Source organism: Hibiscus syriacus, unplaced genomic scaffold (assembly GCF_006381635.1).
Source record: "Hibiscus syriacus cultivar Baekdansim isolate YM2019G1 unplaced genomic scaffold, ASM638163v2 tig00112415_pilon, whole genome shotgun sequence".
NCBI classification, from domain to species: domain Eukaryota; kingdom Viridiplantae; phylum Streptophyta; class Magnoliopsida; order Malvales; family Malvaceae; genus Hibiscus; species Hibiscus syriacus.
Window position 1 is genome coordinate 57,343 of NW_024063327.1, and position 24,254 is coordinate 81,596.

The 24,254-nt window shown below is 32.9% G+C and overlaps 1 protein-coding gene and 1 pseudogene across 2 annotated transcripts; one reads left to right on the top strand and one right to left on the bottom strand.

Moving 5' to 3' along the window:
• Positions 1-13,554: 13,554 nt before the first annotated feature.
• On the top strand, positions 13,555-19,070 carry LOC120179424 (cyclic nucleotide-gated ion channel 4-like). Of its 2 annotated transcripts, XM_039185024.1 has the most exons (7): positions 13,556-14,257; positions 14,563-14,778; positions 15,837-16,150; positions 16,250-16,358; positions 17,479-17,715; positions 18,065-18,151; positions 18,268-19,070. In XM_039185024.1, the coding sequence occupies exons 1-7, from the start codon at positions 13,631-13,633 to the stop codon at positions 18,781-18,783; spliced, it is 2,106 nt and encodes a 701-aa protein (XP_039040955.1). In that variant the 5' UTR covers positions 13,556-13,630; the 3' UTR covers positions 18,784-19,070. The 2 variants fall into 2 exon arrangements, with proteins under 2 accessions (XP_039040956.1, XP_039040955.1); XM_039185025.1 differs by lacking the exon at positions 14,563-14,778 and having other exon boundaries at positions 13,555-14,257.
• A 1,120-nt stretch (positions 19,071-20,190) lies between these two features.
• On the bottom strand, positions 20,191-22,871 carry LOC120179425 (annotated as a pseudogene).
• Between the last annotated feature and the right edge of the window lie 1,383 nt (positions 22,872-24,254).

Below are 24,254 nucleotides of genomic sequence, written 5' to 3' on the forward strand. Positions count from 1 at the left end.
CAAAATTAATAGGTGAATTGAAGCATAGTGTATTGTTCCATCTACCGAAGGCACTATTGATAAAGAATGATTAAGGAACATTTTCGCAACTGGGGAATTTAGCATTATAAGTTTGTGGTAATTTTTATGCCAATCAATTGGAAAAGGGAAACTTTAAGAATCAAGTCTTCCTCTTCAAACTTTGAAGCATCTTAATATTTTCCTATTTTGTTCTGTCAATAAAAGAGTAAAGAAATCACTAACACAAACAGGAAAACGATGAAAAGAAATAGCTGTCAAACTAGTAAAAGCAATTGAGTAAACCATAGAATTATGTTATAAAATAACAGCCAGAAAGAATTTATAACAGGGACATCCAATTGACATAAAATCAAAGGGGATAAAAAAACAAGAAGCCTTTCCCAAAATGCAAGGTGAGATACATGGATCAGATAAGCCATTAGTTCTATTTAGGACCACATCTCGAGTAAAACCAATAAAAGTGAGGCACAAAACCATGATTCAAACATTGTCACAAGATCATCACTGTGTTAATTCACGATCTGGGGAAAAAATCTTTGTACAGATACTACGAACATAACAAGTCTAGAAAATGATAACAAAATTCTAAGAATCTTCATTTCTAGTTCTCACTTTATAAAGTTCTTCATTTCTTCTTTCGGATTTTTTATGTTTATTTTATACTAATCCTAAGAATCTTCTGAACCATCGTAACTAAATTCAACAAATTTTAATAAGGATTCTAATCAACTCTCTATAAGATTATTAACACTATGTATGCAGAGGTACGAGCGTTCATTGTCAAATAATTAAAAATCTTTGTACAGATACTACGAACATAACAAGTCTAGAAAATGATAACAACTAATCCTCATGCATGAAAATAATCCCAGAAAGGGAAGCAAAAGTGTAATGTAGCCTTGTCAATGTTAATCGTCTGCAGTTAATTAATTAGTCTTAAAACTCATTACTTTGTTTCCCCCACTTAAATATTATCATAGGCATTGACTACACCTTCTTATAATAGCATGCAATGTTTGTCGGGAGAAAATCATTTTAAACATGGCACGATAAAGTTATCAACAGAAACCCTAATTAAACCTATATATTAATATAATAAAATGATATAGAAAACAAAAGTATATTAACTTATTATATCATCGGATGCTTATCATATTTGGAGATGCCTTATGGGATTTGTCTTCCTTTTATGGTTGGAAAACTTCGTACGGATCTAATTGACAAGCTTTCACTTCGATGATTTAACGAGAGGCACCAAAACTTTTGAAAGCGATTTCCCCAATGCATTTTCCGGGAAATTTCGCGCCGGGGGGTACGTAGGTAGCTACGTATGAAAAACTCCAAATCAAGGTTTAATTTTAAGTGGTCCTCGAGATCTCTTCACATGTTTTAGGTGCCCCTTTCTTTCAAAATATACCAAGTTTTTCGGTGTGCCCATGGTTAGGGACTCGGAGAAGAATTAAACAAGAAAACATGTGATAGTTGATTAGGTTTGCATAATGTAGCTTGTGATATTTTTTTCCCTCGCAAAGAGTCACTACAAAAAAATTTGCTTATTGATGACAACTAAAATAACGTCACTAAAACTTACATTTACGTCACTATTTGTATTTTGTGACTTAAAGTTTAACGTCACAGCAGACGTCACCTTAGGTGTATCACTAAATGTAAAATGTGATGATGTATATATTTTCATCATGTATTATTAAATATATTGTGACGTTAATGAATAACATCACATTATAATTTACATTCAATGACAATTAATTACATCACCAAAATACATAAAGTTTCATCACTAATTATTCGTATCGTCGTCAATGATATAATAATTTTATTGTGTAAATGACTGAAATAGTATCGTCACAATTTATTTATTAAAAATTAAAAAATAGTAAAATTACAATTAAAATAATTTTTATATAAATTACAATAAAAGAATAGCGTTTCTGTAAAATACAATGAATGATGAAAATTTCCATAATTTATAATAAAGGACAACATTTTTTTATAAATTACAATAAAGAACATTTTTTGTAAATTACAATAAAAAGAAATTATATTTTATAAATTACAGTAATGGCATATACTTTATGTAAATTACAATCAAATATCATATTTTTACAATTGCAATAAAGGCCCAAAATTATACAACCATTGCATTTTTATCCTTTCCAACTAAATTACCGAAAAGCTCCACCACTACCTCTTGCTCACCATTGTTGCCAGCCACCTTTTAATCGATATGAAACCAGTAAAGGTGTACAATTAACATTAAGCAATAGTCCTCTTAGGTGGAGCTTCTGCCGTGGAGAATAAGAATAATTATTTGATTGAATCGGGTATGATTTTTCATTAAAGTTAGAAAGGATGGACCACACACGACTCTTCTAAATAAGACAGAGTGAACTGTTATACATCCCTCCGTTAGCTAGAGTATTAGTTGACCCTTATTCCCATATGTAATGGAGTAAGGGGAGGTAGGATAGTAGGTTGCCCCCAGCGCCAGGTTGAGAGCAGTTTTCGTAGGAGACCTCTGAATTATGAAATGCCCTCCATGAGACTCGATCCCACGACCCCAAGGATAAAAACCTTGTGCTCTACCAACATTAGCTAAATATCTCCCTATTATAGCGTCGAGATGCCTCCATTTGTATAAACACGAGATGTCTTCGTGGGTCTTCCACTATTAGATTGATGCTAGGAATATTTAGCAAGGACGTCTCTAATAATTTTGTAGAGATATTTTCACCCGTTCAACGATGAAGTAAACTAAGTTGAAAAATTTTACTTCATAAAAAGATACGGAACACACGCCCCTTTGTCCAAATCACAAAGGATGAACCATCAAAAACACAAACAAAAACAAAGATACAAATAGAACATAGCCTCCTCTTCTTTTTCAAACACCATCCTTGGACAAATCACCTTGTAGCACTCCTTACACTCTGGAGGGACAAGGTGTTGTGCTTTACCCAAGCTTCACCGGAATGACCAGACAGTATGAGAACAACAAATAAGAGTAACTGTTAGACATGACGAGAAGAATAAACCTTAATAACGAGGCATTAAGCTTCCAACCTATAACATAACATCACCATCCTACATTCTAAAGTAGGGGAAAAATTCTAAGACATGTCATAACTCAGAAAGAGAGACAAGTATACAAAAAAGAAGAAGAAGAAATAAATGGCATAAGCAACACTTCAATCACAGTAAATTGTCATTCTTCTCATTATACATCAACAATGATAATTAGGTTTCTAAAAAATCTTCCATTAAATATTTGGAGATGCCTTGTGGGATTTGTCTTCTTTATATGGCGGGTCGTCGTACGGATCTAATTGACAAGTTTCCATTTCAAATATTTAATGAGGGAAAATGTGAGAGTGACATCAAAATTTTCGAAAGCGATTTTTCCATTGTATTTTCCGGGGAAATTCGGAGTGAGAAAAGGCAAAACTGTGCAAATATGCTAAACGTACATAGCTACGTATGAAAAACTCCAATTCAAGGTTTAATGTTAAGTGGTCCTCGAGATCTCTTCACGTGTTAATGGGTCCCTCTCTTTCGAAGTTAGGGTTTGACTATAACTAGTAACTCAATTGTACTATGAAACTTAGAAAATAGAACCCGAGAAGGAAACATGTGCTAGTTGATTAGGGTTGCATCTTGTAGCTAGTAATACTATAGTTGATTTTCTGCCCCCCAACCAATCGGTTCCAGTAAAAAAACTGGTCGAAATTGAAGTGATTTCAGAGATTTTAATGATGGATAACAATATACTTTTAAACTTCACAAATAAATTCAAATATATTTTTACAAGGTGAGGGAATAATTATTCAATGGTCATATTTTAGATATAGTGTCAATCAAGACTTAATTCTAATGGAAGATTGTACCACTGCTTTGGTTAATTAGATCTAAATGCTTATTTTTGATGTGTAACTTTTATTCGGTGACCATTAATCGTACATATATCAATGCCTTAATCGTTATCTATTATCTTTACTCAAACCACCATCATCTTCGTCTCCAACTATTCGAGAATTACTATTGAAACCATAACACCTTCATTCCTTTACCATCGACCTCAATAATTATCCCTAGATATCATTCTCGATAGTCATCTCAAAAATTACTTTCGACCATCTAATCTGACAAACCAAAAACAAAAACCGTCTATTACAACAAATACAATATATATATAAAAAGAAGAATATAAACTCATCTTCGATTTTGGTAGATCTCTGATGGCAGAAGCTTCCATTTGAAGATCCCAATAATAAAAAAGTTGTCCGTTTAGGTTCTACCCAATAGTGACACATCGACCGTCAGTGGTAACAATTGACCATTAAAGGAAAAGAAGATAATAGGAAAAAAAGAGAAAATGAGAGAAAAAAAGCTTATATGGATCTAAAATAACAATATTTTGATGTACATTTAACATTTTATAGGGGTCTAAAATAATATAATTTCGATATAAATTGCAATGCCATTACTTCGTTTATAGCTTAACGGATCAATGACAAAAAAGAAGAAGAAGAAATTTTGATTAAATTCAATTTTTTAAAATTCAATGATCAAAATAGAAACAAAACCAAAATTGAGTGACAAAAAGCGTAATTTTCCATCAAATAAAAATGTGGGCGGGGCTACGGAACACAGATTAGCTGTCAAACATGTTGAGAGGTGGAAAACATTTATTTATAAAAATACATTTATACACAATATTCTTAATTGAATTGTTTAAAATATTTAAATTATCTCATCTTGTGTGAATTTGAATCGTAGTATTTATCTTAGAATATAATGTCTCTATTTAATTAAAAGATAAATAATCCCCTAAAATTCATTAAAGAACAACTACAAAAAATTAAATATTTTTGTGTTTCGGATACTCGAAGGTTATTAATTGCATTTGTCACTCATTTATGCACTCACAGAGACACACAGCTCAATCTTCAAGTCATACAACCAAGTGTGTTTGATATGATTGTGTCACCTCGAAGATCTTAGTGAAATCGTCAGGATCAATTAGTAATCTCACACATATAGAATTGTTTGAACTCAAAAATTTTAAAGAATATAATATTTTTTATCACTCAGATTGCTTTACGTGTCAATATATCATTATTATAATTTTAATTTTTAATATGTCGAAGTAAAATTTTTTTTTTACCATTGAATAAAAGGATCATTGACTTGTATCATTAGAATATTTTGGATGAACTTAGAAAATTAAATTATTAATCGATCAAAAATAAGATCATAAATACGTGTTAATAATTAGAAATTTCATATTATATATATACACACACTATAATGTTCGGATTTGAAAGATATAAGAGTGAGAATCTTTGCATCAATCATGCAGGTGGAGCGTGAAGGATTTCACATGGGAGGATTAATGGTATGTGACCCATAGTCAGCTATAGAGCCAACATTTGTACAAAATGCTCCTTATCCCCTTCAAAATACTTATGTTAACATACTTTAATTCAGATGATTATATATTAATTTAATTAATATCATTATTTTATAATATAAAAGAATATATATATTTTTATTTTATTTAAATATACAATATTTTTTAATTTATAAACTTATCTAGTTAAAACATGATGACATGACACTTCTTTTTTTTCAAAGTTTAAGAACATGAATTAAAACTCCAATTCTCTTCTTTTTATTATTGAAATTTTAGATACTAAGGGGAAATTCATTACAATCATTCCACAAATAAAATTCATTACACCCTAATTTTTTCTTGAACAACATTTTATTTGAGAAAATATTTTATTTTGAATATATATTGCCTCTTCAGTAACAGTATTTTCTATGCATATTTTGCTGACTCTCATGAAATATATAAATTATTCATGATTCAATCTTTATATTAAGAAAGAAATATTCTTAACTACTTAAAAGTTCAACAGGAAAATCATCACAGAACTCCCTATCCTATCCCCGTATTACATTTTAATCCCTCGGCTTGAAAAATGAACCCCAAAAAAATCATTAACGAAAATGATTGCTACCAAGGACTTAACTACCTAGCTAGAGGGTTAAATCAAGAACTTTCCCTTTCTTGTTTTAAATAATCAGTTTTTTTAATGATCACTAAAGTCCATAATATTATCCGATGATCTCACATTTGTAGTTTTCAACCCCACACACACACACACACATATATATATATATATATATATATATATAGGGTTTGTTGTTGTTTCTTTGCCAGTAATCATTGAAAAAATGGTAGGGAAGGTATGAAAACGAAGTGTCTAATTTGGAGAATAGAAGCTTTTTGGATATCGATAAAATTTAATTTAATTAAGAAACCAACAAAATATACGAAGTTGCATGGAAGCTGCGGTTTTTGGACTTATTTGTGAATAATACCCAACACTCTCTCTTTCCTATTTCTTATGTCTTTTTCTTCTAATTTACTCCCCCAGGATTATCACAATCCTTTTCTAGAAACTATTACCCTCTTTCATTGAATTATTGTTTTCCTTAACTCTTCAATTGTTCATTTGATATTCCCATCATTATCATTTCAAAATTACATGAAATTTTTAATTTTATATGTACCAACTATACGTCGGTATGACGTAATGAGGTTTTTAAATTTCTTAAACAATAATATGAGATTAAAATTTGGTATTATCAATGAAATATATTAGATTGAGAAAATTGTCTCTACAATAATTTTTTATAGCATCCTATTTGAATTAGTCTATCAATACGTCATATATTTGATGATTATTAAAAAGGGTAAATTACAAATTTGATAACTGAATTTTCATACGATTCCTATTTTACTCACCTTATTTTTAGAATTTTCAATTTGCTCACTTAACTTTATAGATTGATTTTTTTGTCACCCTTCCATTAAACTTCTCACGCCATTATGACGTGGCTTAGAGAAATAGTTTTTTAATCGTTAAAATTCACGGATGCCATGACAGGTTAAAAAATGAAGGGTAAATTTCAAATTTGATAATTGAACTTTCATACGATTCCTATTTTACTCATCGTACTTTCAAAAATTTCAATTTGCTCACTTTGCCGTTAAACTTCTCATCGTCAAGGATCGTCCACCGCTGCCCTCATCGTCGAACCCATCTCCGGCCAGCAGTGGCTCGCACTGCCACCTCTAACAGCACTAATGTCGCCTCCCGATCGAAGCCCTACCATTCACCGTTGATGAAAGCCCACCGTTCATCGTAAAATCATAGGAAATTGTTCGAAGACCTACCGTTGATCTCAATCACCGTTTGAGGCTTACTGTCACTGCCAGTATCGATGTGAGCGTCAAGCCACCGCGACCAAAATCCTAGTGATCGATCGTCAAGGCCCCCAACCATTCATCATAGAGAAACTGTCGAAGGTTCATTAGGAAACCAAAGCTTCCCATCGATTTTTGTCGATTTTCGGCCACCTCATCCGTCTGTTCGTCTCACCGTCACCACCGCTGAAGTCCTCTTCTCTTTCCGACCAAAACTCAGTCGATTTGCCCTTTCACTGTCATTGCCTCCATTGTCAACCGTTAGGTAAGTGGTTCGACGTTGTTTTCTGGCCACCCCGATCATCTGTTCGTCTAACCCCGACTCACCTCGAGTTGTACCAATTAAAAAATCATTTTTCTAAGCCATGTCAAAATGGCGTGAGAAATTTAACGGCCGAGTGACCAAAAAAACTCAATCTATAAAGTTGAGTGAGCAAATTAAAATTTTTGAAAGTACTGTGAGTAAAATAGGAATCATATGAAAGTTCAGTTATCAAATATGTAATTTACCCTATTAAAAAATGTAACTATGTTGCCTAAATTTGAAATTGTATAATAGGCGCGAATATAATCGTATGCAGTTGTGCATTATTAATATAAAGAGATTACAAACCAATATCACTTTATAATCCTCAAAAAACTTTAACTTAATTAATATATCTTAAAGGTTATGATTACATATGCGATGAAGTACAATTTGTCTCATATTAAGAGCTTAAGAATAATGAATAACTTTGAATAGATAGTAAATGTATTTATCTCATATTAATAAAAAAAAATTAAAGAATAACTTATATATTTATATAAGAAAAACATGTAATAGTTGGGGAAACTGAAATTCTTTAAATTAAAATAAAGGTTAAATTATGGTTTTGGTTCTTTTACTAGGCTTACTATTTATATTTTAATTTGATTTCTTTCTGCTTATAAGATGTTATTTTTGTTTGCTAAAATTGCTAAAATTGATATTTATTTCATTCAAGGTTTTGATATGAAATTTAAAATTTAATATTATAAATATTTATTATGATAATAATAGTTTTAACTCTATTTATTTTATTTATAATATTAAAATTTAAGAGTTTTAACCTAATTTTCTCCTAATACTTTTGTGCCGTCTTTTTTTTCTATTTTATTTTTGTTTAGCCGATGGCGGTACTAATTAAGATTGGTTGCCGACCCCGGTGATTATTAGTTCTCTTGTTCTTCATTGTTTTTCTTGAGTCTTTTTAAATTTTTTGTCCTTATGACACATTTTTCTCTATTCTTGTGGAGAATTTATTAGATGGTCCCGGCTCACCACGTCATCCATGGTTCCAACCAATAACATTGTTCACATCATTTTTTTCCAATGTGAATCTTCATCTCTTTCCTACATATAAATAAAAAGTGTGTGGTTATTTGGAAGTTATTTTAAAATTTGTGGTTGTCATTCACTGGGACCATGAATAATGTGGTGAGTCGGGTCCATAAAATAATTTCTTGCTCTTGTGGCATGTATTTTCTCTGCTCTTATGACACGATCCTTGTGGTTTATGGTAAGTTTTTTTCATACCTTTGCGGTCATTTTGGTGTTCGTACAAAAATCATCACGATATTTATTTTATGATTGATTTATCGGTGGTCACGTGTAGTCAGATCCCCTCTTTGGTAAAATGTTGTTTGCTGATATAATCAGAATTGTGCGGCGAAGTAGCCTGTCAATTGTGCAGCGAAGCAGCCTACCAGATTGTTTGGTTCGCTCACAACTCCTTTATCACTTCATAAAGCGTCTCATTCCACATAGATAATGAGTTTTTATAAAAGTTACTGAGTTCTTTTGATGTTGGTCGTTATTCTCAATGGAAAATTTTGTTTTGCTTCGTATATTTAGGTTTAATATTTTATTTTTGTACGAGAATTTTGGTGATTATTGTCTTCAATTTTCTTTCTATATTTTAGTTCGTTGTAACTCTAATTCCTTCTGTTATTAGTGAATTAAAGTTGTCATTCCTTAAAAAAAAATTAAGATTTAAGTATTTGACTTTATTTAAGAAAATTTTATAAAATGCATTTTATTATTATAATTGATAATTAATATGTATTGAATTAATTATTTTTTATTATATTCGTTCATTATGACCAGATGTATATCAACATGTTCTGAACCGTATATTAAATAATCATTAAAGACTTGAGAAAGAAAGATGAAAGAGCGAGGAAGCTATTCGGCAAATGGGAGAAAATTATCATTTTATTAATTTTCTATTAATTTTTAATTTTCTCGGGAGAAATAAAAAAATAAAAAAAATTGCATTAAAAAAATGAAAGCTACATGTAAATATAGGGGTGGGGGAGTCTTACGTGCGGGAGTCTTATGCGATATTGGTTTTGTTATTATATTTTTAACAAAATCGATAAATAATTATCAGAAATATTATTATTTCTATCGGTTTTGTTATTATTGGGTGTTTTACCGGTTTAATTAACATATCTGATAAATTACTATCAACTTTGTTATTTTTATCGATTTTGTTATTATTGGACACTTTACCAAAAATATTAAAAAATATTAATATTTTAAATAAAAATAAAAATATTTTAAATAAATTTTTACTAATTTTATTATAAAAATAATAACAAAATCAATAACATTTTTTCATAACCGTATATTAAGAATTGAGTATAATTTCCCTTTATGAGGACAACAATTTAGGTGCGGAGATAATACTATACACTGCCCATATCTTGATACTAGTGTCCTATAATATATGTTTGACGGACAACAAACGTTGACAAAAATATAGGAGTGAAATAAATATATTTTAATTAATATTTTGTGGTTCTAGTTAAATTATATTAAAATTATGGTTTTGAAGTTAGATAATACGTTTTAAGGAAAAAAATCCTAGATTTATCCTATTAGTTTACTGCTCATCAATTTTTTTTATTTTGTTAATCGGCGATGATATCAATTTTATTATTGGTTGTTGACCGTCATTATACTTTATTATATTTTTCTTTTTTGTTTTGTAATTTTTTTTGAATTTTAATAAATCTACATGTGTTACACGTTTTTATTTGTCTTTATGGTAAGTTTTCTTATGCTATTTGATATTTTTTGGTTCTTTGGCTCTTTTTTTCGTTTATCTTTTATTTCAAATGGTTGATTTGACATCGCTATGACTGATCAAGATGGTGCCTATTATGATATATCGGTGATCTTCCCTGTTTTGGACCCTCAGATTGGATTTGGATACACGATTTGCGATCGTTGATAGCTTTTCATATCGTTCGAGTCTGATTTGTGGTTTTTGGGTGGTCTTTTAATATCTTGATCCCCTTTTGTGGTTTGTTTGCTGATGCGATAAGATTTGTTTGTATCCATCTTTGTTCGAGTTTCTTGGTTTGGTTTAATTTTTCCTTGTATGGTCCTTATATAATCTTTAGTTTCTAGTTTTGTTTCAGTGATTATATAAAAAATTTCCTAATAATATGCTTAATTTACTATGGTAATTATAAATCTTTATTGTAATTTTAAATATTTCATATTTTGAATAAAATTAGTTTCTTCTCTCAATAAAAAAATTATGGTTTTGAATATCGTATACTATTTAAAATATTTTAAATTTTGACCAATGATACCTCATAATTTTAAATATTTCAAAATTTAAAATATTTCATATTGTGCTGATATTTCTCCAATGATATTTTAGCAACAATAAGAAATATTTTGAGGTATCTTATTCAAAAACATGTATTAGAGAAAATTACTTAAAAAATGAAAGCACAATTTTTTATATAATTAAATTTAATAATTTACATATTTGTTTTATTTTATGTGTTATCATATAATTTCTATATAATTAAATTTAATAATGTATAATTTATTAGAAAAATAAACCTAAAATAATTTTTTATTGACCCACATTATGAGATTTTAGTCAATTTTTAATGGAATTCATATATATATATATGTATTAAATAATGATAACTACATTTCATTAATTAATATAATGGAAGAACCCATAATTATAATATTTAAGCTTAGAAAAAAATGAGAACAATAATCACTAAGAAATTATATAAAAATAAAAATATTAAACTCAAAGACAAAAAAAATAAAAACATTTTGTTGAGTATGACTACCAATATCAAAAGAACACAATAATCATTGTAAAAACACAGTGTTTATGTTGAACGAGATGATTTGCGAAGTGATAAAGGAATGATAAACGAACTAAACTATCTGGCAGGCTGCTTCGTTATATAATTTTGATTATATCGACAAACAACCTTTTACCAAAGAGAGGATCTAACTATACGTGATCACGGATAACCTAATTAGAAAATAAATGACTCGAGGGTCTTTTTTTGAATTAATCATTGATATCCAATCTATTGACCGACTAATCCAAATCAGATATCACAGAGACAAGGGCGACCGTCCCAACCCAGTTTGTTCTATTCGCAAACGCTAATGTTCGAACACTTGACATTGCTTAAAGAATCTAGTGTCTTATCCACTAGAACGACTATTTGTGTGAGTACCAAAACGATCACAAATGTATGCGAAAAACATACCAAAATCCATAAGGATTATATCACAAAAATAGAAAAATGTGTGTAAGAGGGATAACAATTCTTATTCAAAATTAAAAAAAGAAAGACATAATATAAAAAGAGAGAGAATTAATAATCACTAACCACCGAAAATCAACATTAACATTAATATTGTGACGGGTTCAACAAATATTAGAAAAAAAAGAAAAAATAACACAAAATATTAAAAGATAACCTAGGTTCAAAGAGAGGGGAGACCGGATGTTGCTCTACATGCATCTTTAATTTTTGCCTTTCTGGTTCCCAAAACTTAGCCTTGGCTAATCTCGATCGATTTGGGTCGTACATCTGACTTTGGTGGGTGAATCTCGCAGCGGGGATTTTTTGTACACAATGACTCGAATTCAAGACTTACTTAAGTGATATCAAGCTGCTTAACGTATCCATGTATTATTTGTGCCACGATAATATCATTTTTTATATACCATGTTTATATCAATTATTTCCATATAACCCCATCAATTACAATTATTAAATCAGGGTCTCAATTAAAAATAAAAAGTAATATGCCCCCCCCAAAAAAAAACCCATTTGGGTTGTACTCTGAAATTAAACAAAAACTAAGTTCTCAACATTCCCTTTACACTTTTACTACTTTTATTTAATATTCTTTTTGTTTTGTTGTCATGCATTTCCTTGTCTGTTTCTGCTGTTGCGTGGCCCCTGGTGAATGGTTTTAACAGAATAGATTTCAAACAAAGCTATTAAGAGTAGAATTTAGACCAAATTAAGAAGCTTCATATGATAGTTACCCACACACATACAAATTATAAGTATAAAATAATTTTTCTCTAAAGATATATTAGGATTCATAGTATTCTAAACTCAAATCATGCAGCTATTGCTTTGAAAACCTCACATAATAGTTAAATTGCATTTTGGTCCCACTTAATATTAAATTTGTAGTTTAACCTCTTTAAGATTTGTGGGTCTTTTAATTTATAAAATGATAAAAGTTTAATTTTGACGCCTCCAAAATTGTAATTGAGCACCACAAATTTCGTTTCTCTACATCCAATCCAAGAATCTAATTCATTAAAATTTTAAATTCTTTATTGATAATGTATTAAACAATACCAACGTGGTTGGTTTAAGTGGTAAGCAACTTGATATTCTTTAAGCAATACCTCAGGTTTGAGTCATTATGTATGCAGAAAATCATCGCTGGGAGACTCACCCACCAAAGCCAAGAGTGCGACCCAGGTCAATCCAGATTAATTAATGTGAAGTCTTAGAACGAGAGGGCAACAAAAAAAAAAATTATTCCCATACTTGCTAGTTGGTTGAAAAATTAATGAATTGCACGTGGACCCAAAAAAAGTGAAAAAATTGTAAAGGATTAGAGCATTGATACAGATTTTTAATATAACTCAAACTCGAAATATAATTATTTTAAATATTAAACAAATAAAAAAAATTAATGATTATATTTAGGTTTCAACTTTAATATTTGTCGCTACATGTATTATTGTACATGCCATAATTTAAATTATTTGAAGGGCAAAATTGTACATTCGATAATTTGTCACTACATATATTATTGTCTTCTACTCTTCTCTCCTACTTCCCCATATTTTCACTGCTCTCCTGTCAAATGCTTATGCCCTTTCTTCGCCAACTTTGCCTATATTCCGTCCTTCTTCAAAACCTCATATGAAGATCTCTCACTAGTCACGTATACGTTTCTTTCTTTCTTGCTGAATTCTCGAATCTATGGCGAGCGAACGGGAAATTTCCTTTTCGCGTGGCGCTCATGCGCCGTATTTTACTGACGACGACGATGACGACGAGGAAGAGAAGTTGGGAGATACGGAAGAAGAAGAATTGTTGGAGGATGAGGTTGAGGAGGAAGAAGAAGAAGAGAGTTGGAGGGATAGTCGGGGATTGTTTTTAATGTGTGGCGGCAGCGGCCGTCGGCGTAAAATTTGGTCGCTAGGGCGAGTTTTGGACCCTAGAGCTAAATGGGTTCAGGAATGGAATAGGGTTTTCCTCCTCGTGTGCGCAACGGGCCTCTTCATGGACCCGTTGTTCTTCTACACCCTCTCGGTAAGCGACACGTGCATGTGCCTGTTCGTCGACGGGTGGTTCGCCATCACCGTGACGGCGCTCCGGTGCATGACCGACGCGTTGCACGTGTGGAACATGTGCCTGCAGCTCAAAATGGTCAAGCGATCGTCGTACGATAAGAGAAGCGGAAGCGAGAGTGAAGAGGAGAGAGACGGGAGGCGAGAAAGAAGCAGCCGACCCCGTGGTGCGAATGCACGCCACGTGGCATTTAAATACCTTAAAGCAACAAAAGGATTCTTCTTCGATCTCTTCGTAATCCTACCCCTACCTCAGGTACAATCATCACCACAAATCACATTATTCAGTTTCATTAATTAATATAAAATAAAGATTAAATTAAAAACCTTACATTTTAGTGTGTTGGAGGAGATCATGACAAGTGCATGCCATATTGCCATTAGTGAGTCTGTTGCATGCAGTGGACAGTGTAACAAAACATGTGAAGAAACCATGTCGTTTTTTATATTTTTTAGGACAAGGATAGAATGGAAAATATACAATGGGTTTCATCATTTATATTCCCATTTTCATTTGAATTATATAGTTATGGACTGACGTGAAATTGCAATGAAATGTAGATTGTACTGTGGGTGGCAATTCCATCATTATTGGAAAGAGGATCGGTAACCCTAGTAATGACGGTGCTGTTGATAATATTCCTCTTCCAATACCTTCCGAAGATCTACCATGCCGTTTGCCTCCTACGACGGATGCAAAACCTTTCCGGCTACGTCTTTGGTACCGTCTGGTGGGGGATTGCTCTCAATTTGATCGCTTATTTCGTCGCTTCACATGTAAGCAGTTTTATTTTTTCTTGGTTTTCTATTAAAAGTGAGTAAAACTCGATTCGATTCGAAAAATTGATCTTCTCAACTCTACTTGATGAATGTTCACCTTTAATTTTTATAGTAATCTCAATAACCATCACTACTTACAAAAGGTACGGAAAAGAAAATATAAATACTAATCTTTGAAGTGATTGTGAAAATAATATTTTCAAAAAATATATACTAATAAAATTTATTAAAAAAATCATCAGTTTCAACATTCTTAACTCTATATAAGTTAGAGACATAACTTTAGGGATAAGACGATAAGTTAATACTATTTCTTTCTCTTAACAAAATACGAAGTAAGACATTTACTCCATTCTCTAGGACTCTTACGTAAACACTATTAATAGGTTATCTAAAAAGAAAAGGGTGAATAATTTTTATCTAGACCGGAAGAGATAAATTCAATGACGAACGCATAATTTTATGTTGGGGTTAACTCGAACTCATAAAATTTCAGAGAACGTAAACAGATTTTCAATAGAAAAATCTAAAATACCAGGGGGACGACTGCCCTCGCCCGTCCCTTGTTCCATCCCTGGATAAATTGTATTGTAACTAACGTTTATGATCATTATATCTTGTATCGTGTATAACAATTAGGTTTTTAGACGAATAGTTTGAGGAAGTTTTGATTTTTGTTTTCTATTTCGATAAAGCTTTGAAGTGTAAAAAATTTGTGGGTGGATAAAAGCTTTTAGCTGTCAAGACCATTTAGCAACCCCAAATTATTTTTCGGCTTATTCTGAAAGATGCATGGTCATGGTCATGTCCCCTAAAGGTGAAAAACCGTATGGTAATTACATTTTTAATGTCCTTTCTTGGTCAATTCGTGATTCACGTGGGAGGAAAAATGTGGGGGTAAATGTTGCAAATAGTGAACCTTTGAGCATCCAATGTCTTGTACTTGGTTACACACGATTCGTGAAAATTTTAGGCTAAAATACTCATTTCATCCAAATCCTCAATTATTTCAACATTTGCTACATCAGTGGTTATTGATTTCATTTTCATGGCAGGCAGCGGGAGCTTGCTGGTACTTGTTGGGGATCCAAAGATCGGCCAAGTGCCTGAAAGAGCAATGTAGAGGAATAGAGAATTGTGACCTGAGGTTATTGACTTGCAAAGATCCAATTTACTATGGAACAAGAAGCATGGTGAGGGATGGAGCTAGGCTACTTTGGGCAGAAAACAAACAAGTGAGAAGCGCATGCATTGAAACCCCTGCTAACTATGATTACGGAGCTTATAAATGGACCGTTCAGCTCGTCAAGAACGACAGTCGTCTCGAGAAAATACTTTTCCCCATCTTCTGGGGTCTCATGACTCTCAGGTTTCCTTCTTTTTTAATAATAAAACGATCTCGAACTATACATTAATATTTTTTTTTAATTTATTCGTTCCTTGTGTGTGTGTTTGTGTAAATTATCAGCACATTTGGGAACTTGGAGAGCACAACCGAATGGCTGGAAGTTGTTTTCAACATCATTGTGCTTACCAGTGGACTTCTTCTCGTCACAATGTTGATCGGAAACATTAAGGTATTTACTAATAACATTTAATATGCTACTCACAATGTTATAAAGTTGCATATCATCAAAATTAATTCCAGCATAAAAGTAATGAATAGTAAAAAAAAAGGGTAAAGAAAAATTTCACCACTCAACTTTGAGCATATTCTTATTTTAGTCATTGAGTTTAAACATTTTCAATTTGATCGTTAAACTTTTGAGTTATTCATTTTTTGTCACTGAAGTATTAAATCAGAAATAATAGAGTGACGTAGCTGATTTTGTATTGACATGTACTGCATTTGCTAACATGGAATGGAAGCCACCTTTTGATCACATTTCTCTTTCTTTTTCTTTCCAACAAAGATGAATCTCATAAAATTTCATTCATGTGTCATGTCAGTGTTAGAACCACCTTTTTTTTTCATCATCTTTTTTTATCACAAAAGACATTCATAAACTTATCTTGCCGTCTCCTATCTATCTATCAATTTAAATTTTCTTAAATTCTCTTTAAAACTCGTAAAACCCAATCCAAAGGAAAATGATTCCAATCAACAATCTCAACTATTTGATAAACATAAAATCATGATGTATAACTAGTCTCCTCCTCCTCCTCCTTACTGTTCAGATTTGAAAGAAGATATTCTATCGTCGTGAAATCAAGAGAATCTGGAACAATTAAAAAGTATAGTGATTAAAATGAAAGTTTAGTGACTGAATAGAAATATGATCAAATTTAATTGATGAAATTTATAGTTTATCGAAAGAGAAAAAGTTTAGACCAACAGTGATTGATTTTGTCCCCAAAAAAAAATAACAGTGACTGATATTGCAGTTGAAGTAACATTGATGCCCAGAGAAAAGTGTTGGTTCTTTTTTTAACCAAAATCCCAAAGCCACAGGGTCCAGTGGGAGCCCATCAAACGATTCTATCTGTCCATATTTTATTCCAACAAATCTTTGATAATTTTCATGTTCAGACAGATGACATGTTACAAAAATGTCTGACATTTCTGCCATTTCCCCCACGTGTCGTTTCAGTGCTACACCAATTATTTTTTTAGTATTGTGATTTAAAAAATAAAAAAATATTGTTGTGTTTTGATTTTTTTTTTGTGGGTGTGATTATTGACATGGTTTTGTGAAGGTGTTTCTGCATGCAACAACGTCCAAGAAACAAGCGATGCAGTTGAAGATGAGGAATATAGAGTGGTGGATGAGGAAGAGGCGCTTGCCTTCCGGGTTCCGGCAAAGGGTCCGCAACTACGAGCGGCAACGGTGGGCTGCGATGCGCGGTGTCGACGAATGTGAGATGATCCGAAACTTACCCGAGGGGCTCCGGAGAGATATCAAGTACCACCTCTGCCTGGATTTAGTTAGGCAGGTAATTTAATTACACAATAAGGGAAAATAAACATTAAGGGGCATTATTATATAAAAAAGCTCCCATAAATTATTTTTTTAAGAGTACCACTTAGCAAAAAACACCTCAAATTGTCCATGTAGGACTACCTCGTTCCTATAAAGCGCGTTTAATGGACCTCGCGTTTTATAGGGTACGAGACGAATCAACTTTTCAGATAAAATCAATAATAAATGTATGAAACTTGTTTTTCGTAAAACATAACGTTTTAACCAATGACAAAGTTCAATCTTTTATATATCTCAAATACATGCCGTAGAAAACAATTGTGAATTTGTTGGTTCCTATTATAATTCTAAGTTTCTTTCAGGTACCATTGTTTCAACACATGGATGATTTGGTCTTAGAAAATATTTGTGATCGTGTCAAATCTTTAATTTTCACCAAAGGAGAAATTGTAAGTCTCATTTTAAATTATCATCACTTATATTTTATATATATCGAATACGAATATTTTAAGGGGAAAAAAACCGGAATTCAATTATTAAGCCCTCGTTGACATGGATATTGTAGATAACTAGAGAAGGTGATCCGGTACAAAGAATGCTGTTTGTGGTAAGGGGACATCTCCAAAGCAGCCAAATTCTTAGAGATGGTGTGAAAAGTTACTGCATGTTAGGCCCCGGAAATTTCAGTGGCGATGAGCTCTTATCGTGGTGTCTACGAAGACCCTTCATTGAAAGGCTCCCGCCATCGTCTTCCACACTCATAACACTCGAAACTACCGAGGCATTCGGTCTTGAAGCCGACGATGTCAAATATGTTACGCAACATTTCCGCTATACATTCGTTAATGAAAAGGTCAAGAGGAGTGCTCGGTATTATTCTCCGGGGTGGCGTACATGGGGAGCGGTGGCGATTCAATTGGCTTGGAGGCGGTATAAGCACCGGCTAACCCTCACATCATTGTCGTTCATTCGGCCTCGGAGGCCATTATCTAGGAGTAATTCATTGGGGGAGGAGAGGCTCAGGCTTTATACAGCTATGTTGACTTCACCAAAGCCCAATCAAGATGATTTTGATTTTTGAAAAAGGTTTCAAACGAAGTTCCATGGAGTTCCGAAGGTCCGGTATTTCGGGTTAGCGCTCGTTCTGGTACCATTTGAGAGGAACTCAATCGGTTCGACAGTAGTGCAGTTTTGTTTTGGCTTTTAAATGTTTGTATAATATATGTTGTATCTTTCAAGTGAAATTGGAAGGTTACCAAAGCAAAAAATAAATGAAGCAACCAGAGCATTGTGTCACAAATGAACCAAAATCAGTTTCCCAGCAATGCATTGCCACTCACTTCCATATCTTCCATCCAATTCCTGCATTAGGGCCTTCATAATTTAACTTCGAAAATCATGTATACTCGGCTGGGTCCCCGCTTAGCTTCGTTGTGAAGTGTGCGATTTTGGCAGCCCACTAACCTCGGGTACTTCGAAGAAAACGAGGGCTTTAGAAGCTAGGTCAAGAGCGTCCTGCTGCATATACAAGTTGTTCACAAAAAGTTTCGAACTATTGAAAAGGAAAAGGGAATTGCTATAAGCTAAATTAAAGCCTAAGTGGAGCCCATTTGGTCTCATTTCAGTCCCCAATGGCTTCCAAATCCTTGGTTTTGCTCTTATCATTGAGACACTTCGGTCGCTATTGGACTTTGCGGCCACCGCCAATTCACGAAGACAAAATCGGGAACCACTTCTTGTAGGAAGAACAGTATTGCTGGGATACACCAATGGAAGATGAGCATGTGCACATTTGAAATCAGAGCACTATTATAAAATGGAGTTCAGAGTACATCACCAAATTGTCTTCTTCTTCAATCCAAAAGAAGATAAGAATGTAGATGGGTAGCCGAAAAGAAGGTTAGAGAAGCTATAATGGCAGTCCTTTTCCCATATGTAAAGAGGACATTGTTTGTATGAAGAGGTAAGCAATTCTGTAGACTGCAATTGACTTATTCCACTGATCTTATCCCGCTTTTTACCGGTCGAGTTTTTTTTTTCTAATCGATTTCGACCATATACGAGACTGAACAATCCCTCACTATCATACGTTATACTAGTACATTATAAAAGACCAAACAATCTGTTTTCGACTTTTTCAGTTCTTAATCTGTGTTTCTCAGAAAAGATAAGTCTCATCAATACCAAAATATTTTAGCTCCAAACTACATTAAGGAAACGATCAATCATCCATGAAAGATGAAATTCAGCCCAGAATTACGACAGGACGGATATGAATGAGCATAATTATGAATATGGTTGCATGAACCAGCCTGCGTCTTCACGACATGCATGAATATGAACGGGACAACGGACAACCTTTGCATGCTCTATGATCTATGATATGTGAGTTTGGAAATCCTCGGTCGCTGTTAGAGAGCCCTATGCTGCCAGAAATTACTAATTGCCTTAAAAGAAAAACGAGGACAAAAAGGAATAAAGTGCATAAATCACTTCAAACCAGAGAAAATTTCAAGCCCGTTCATCTACTATAGCAGTGTACAATATAATCCTAGTGAATTCAATGGCTATAGTCAAATATTTCAACAGAAAAACGAGGCTAAACACCTATAGCATGTATATAACCACTCCAACCTCAAAAAGTGTACAAAAATGAAAATGCATTGTGCCTTGCATTTTTTCCATGACAGAAAGAACAAGCACTATCTACAAGTAAGATGGCATTAGCCCAAAAGTCGGACATCTTGACCTTTACAATGTTCATAAAGCTGAAAATGGCATGAGAACACGTGGTTCTCCTCTACATGAACTGATCCGTCAACTCATCTCTTTCACATTCCCTCTAAGGAGTCGCAAATTGAGGGATTCGACCAAATAAGAGAAAAAACACTTACAGTCAAATCAAACAACACTTCACGTTGAATCCATCGCTTCAACTTGCTGACGTGCCAGGTATTTTTCCCTTCGCTCCTTCTGAAACCATTAAATATAAGTAAAATAAGATGGAAGAAAAGGGAAACGAAGCATTATTCCAGACATAAGACAATTAATTACCCATTCATCGATTACAAGACCTTCTCCAACAACCCGGGTACCTATGTCAGGGGCGGGTTTCTTGCGTGTTTCAAGAGCAGCCTCAGCCTCAGCTAACTGACGCTTAAGTTTGTCCAATGCCTTACGGAACAAGCAGAAAAATTAAACCATTGAAAGGATAAAACAAGGAGCCCTTAAGTGTAGAAAGCAAAACAACACTAACACAATTTGCTACTTACAGGGCTAGGCTGACCCACATCTAGAAATACAACCCGCAAAATTCTTTCTACAGTCACTTGGTCCCTTTGTTCATCAAACTATACAACAGAAGGCACAATGGGGAAAAAATCTGTGTCAGCATTAGCATCTTAAGTTTAGCAGCAGTTAACATCCAATAAAGGTACACAATTAAATTCTAATAAAAATAACTCATAACCAATAAGCAGGTTAGGCATTAAATAGATAGAAATATTAGGAAACATTAAATACCATATGGAAAATCTCATGTTTAAAGGATCGACTTTACATGCCTACACTGGTAGTTCAGATGACATTCTACTAATGATCATATAATATTTATTTCAGATAAAACAGGAGCAATAAAATTTGTTTTGGTAGTTAATATGAATGAGATCTATCTTATAAACCATGTATTCAATAACTGCAACTAAAACGACATTAGTCTGCAGCAATTTACGACTAAGCTCATATTATGATGCCCTTACCAGAAAAGGCTATAACACAAACCAAAACTCTTCTTCCAAACAAGGCTGAAGGCTCTGGTCTAGCAATGGAAAGAAAATAAGGGCAATATTAACCCGCTAAAGTAGTGTTTTCTAACCACAATTCCTCACGCGTGTCAGCCAAATGAAAATAGAGAATTGTTACCGATCTAAAAATACTTTAAGCAGTTTTCGTTTTACCCAAATAAGAACAACCAACTACAGCATCAACTTAACAAACATTTCCACTTTAAAATTTTCAAATAACCTACAATTCCATTAAAATTCGTCCAACATCAACTCAGAATTGATGAAATGCTAACAGAACATGGGCCTCCATTGAGCTGAACTTTAAGAGAAAACATCAAATATATATGTCAAGCCAGAACATTAATGAACTTACAAGCTCAGGCAAGTAATCCACCCACCTGTTACCTTCAAACTCATTATCTTAAATTTAACTTTACTCTTTAAATCCGCCTGAACCTCATTATTCTCCGGACGCTCTATAAATTTAAAGACTGTCAAAACAAGAAACATCAAACAAACCAAATCAAACAAAATTAATATAATAAAATCTCAGAATCCAGCTGCCAAATTTTATTACCAGTAGCGATAATGCTTTCCCCTGGCGCCAAAATGCCACCAGGTGGACGCATAAAACAACTCTTAGGCGCAGTAGTTTGAAACTACAAAATAATAAACAAACAATTTAGTTAATTAAATAAATAAGCAGCCATAACCGTCCCAAGAAGCCTCATTTTAATAGACAGTGAAAATTTAACCAAAATTAATATTAATTCACTGACAAATCATGACTTTATGAAAATAATCCCGTAAATTACAGTAAATGTTGACGTAAAAGACAAGAGAAGTAAATAGATATAGTAATTCAATTTTACCTTGAAAGCCACGTGAGATTTACTAGTGTTCTTTAATCTGATCGCACTTCTAGCCTGAGTTCCAGGCTCATCTACGTTGGAAATTTTTTTGACAAATTAAAAAGTATATATAAAATTTAGCTCTACAAAGTCAAAGGCTAAGCAAAGCGGGGATTCGTACAAGGGAAGTAGAGGTTATTAGAAGGATCGAGGCGTAGCCGGCGCCGGGGAGGAAGAAGAGATCTGGCGATGGAAGAGACGGTTTTCGAGCGCTTGACGGGCACCGTCTCCGAATGGCGGCTGCCATTGTGGTTGAGATTTCTAGTCGAAGAAGAAGAGGAAAAGTCGTTTGTCGTCGTCGAAGTTTGCCAAAAAGGACAGAGACCAAACACCTTCCTTTCGGAGCTCACCTGCTGCCGTTCGACGATCGCCATGATCCGTCGCAAAGTCAGCCGTCGGATGTGACGGTGAAATTCTCTCTTTATCGTAAAGAAAAAGAAATTAAAAAAATATACCGATGAATGGAATTTTGCATATATTAAATGTATTTTTAAATACTATTATAGTTATTCTGTCTGTGGACTTGAAGCATGCAAAATGGCCAACATTCCCGGCGAATTTAAACACAGAACGGATTTGATATCTTCACCTAATTTTAATTAATTGCACTTTGGAGTCCGTCCCTGACGTGACCTTTTTACATGAAAATCGTGTAATTAAGTTGAAGTTTCAAGGGTAAATCTTCATATCAAAGTACTACCGCTTTTAAGGGATACTATAGTCAATATCCTTTCCTTTTTCGAATGTCATTAATTATGGATTAATGAAATTAGATTAAAGTAAAAAAATATATATATAAAAAAGGAGGTGCATTTACAGTGGTCGGCTTGTTTGTTGGAGGGTTAGTTGGCACGTTAGGAATTAATTAGGTGAATTAAATTATTAAATTAATTTTATTTTTAAATAAAGAAATATAGAAAATGATATATACCATCAAATGGTATATTAATGAAAACATATACCTAATGTCTGAAATTAAGAGTTTTTGTTTTCCTTTAACATCTATGTTTGGTCCAATGGTCGCCCTACAATTTCTTTTGCCCAAATTAGTCAAAAGAACTTGAAAATTATACGACCAAGAAAATTATATTATTGCAGACAAAAATCATGTTATGGTTAAGACCATAATTAATAAGAGATGTGAATTTAATTTCGTTTGGTTGGGCCGTCAGTGATACTCGTGTATATTTTTTTGAATTAATTACTGATATTCTATCTATTGAGCGACTAATTCAGATCGGTACTGCAAGGCGAGGGCGACCCTCCCAACCTAGTTTGCTCAATTCGCAAACGTCAGGATTCAAACATCTAACATTGCTTAAGAGACCTAATGTCTCATCTCACTAGACCAACTGGTTGTTGGTTCGTATATTTGTTTGACTCTATATAATCTCTAATAAATTTTAGTGATGTCTCTTCTACTCTAGTCCATTTCAAAATTAGCATACTAAGGTTTCAAGTAGGAAGGATAACTTGGATTAGATTAAGTCTTTAACTGATTTAAAGTATATATATATTTTTATTTAAATTTGATCTGATTCAAATATAAAGATATCTCATTTGTTGCCTCTAAGTTCGAACTCAATCCAATCAAATCTGACTTTCTTTTTTAATGATCCTATAAGATCGAATATAATTGAAACTCGTCAAATTCGAATCAATTTATCGTCTAATACGAGAGATAACAATAACTAACCTAAAAAAACTAAATATTTGTAAGCTCATAATCTATCTTAAAATTTATTAAAATGTTCCTATAATTTTATCAAATATTTTATGCAGAAAAATGGTTTTTGGTTTAAAATGTCTATTTAAAATATATGATAATTTTAAATTTTTAAGGAAATACCACCTCG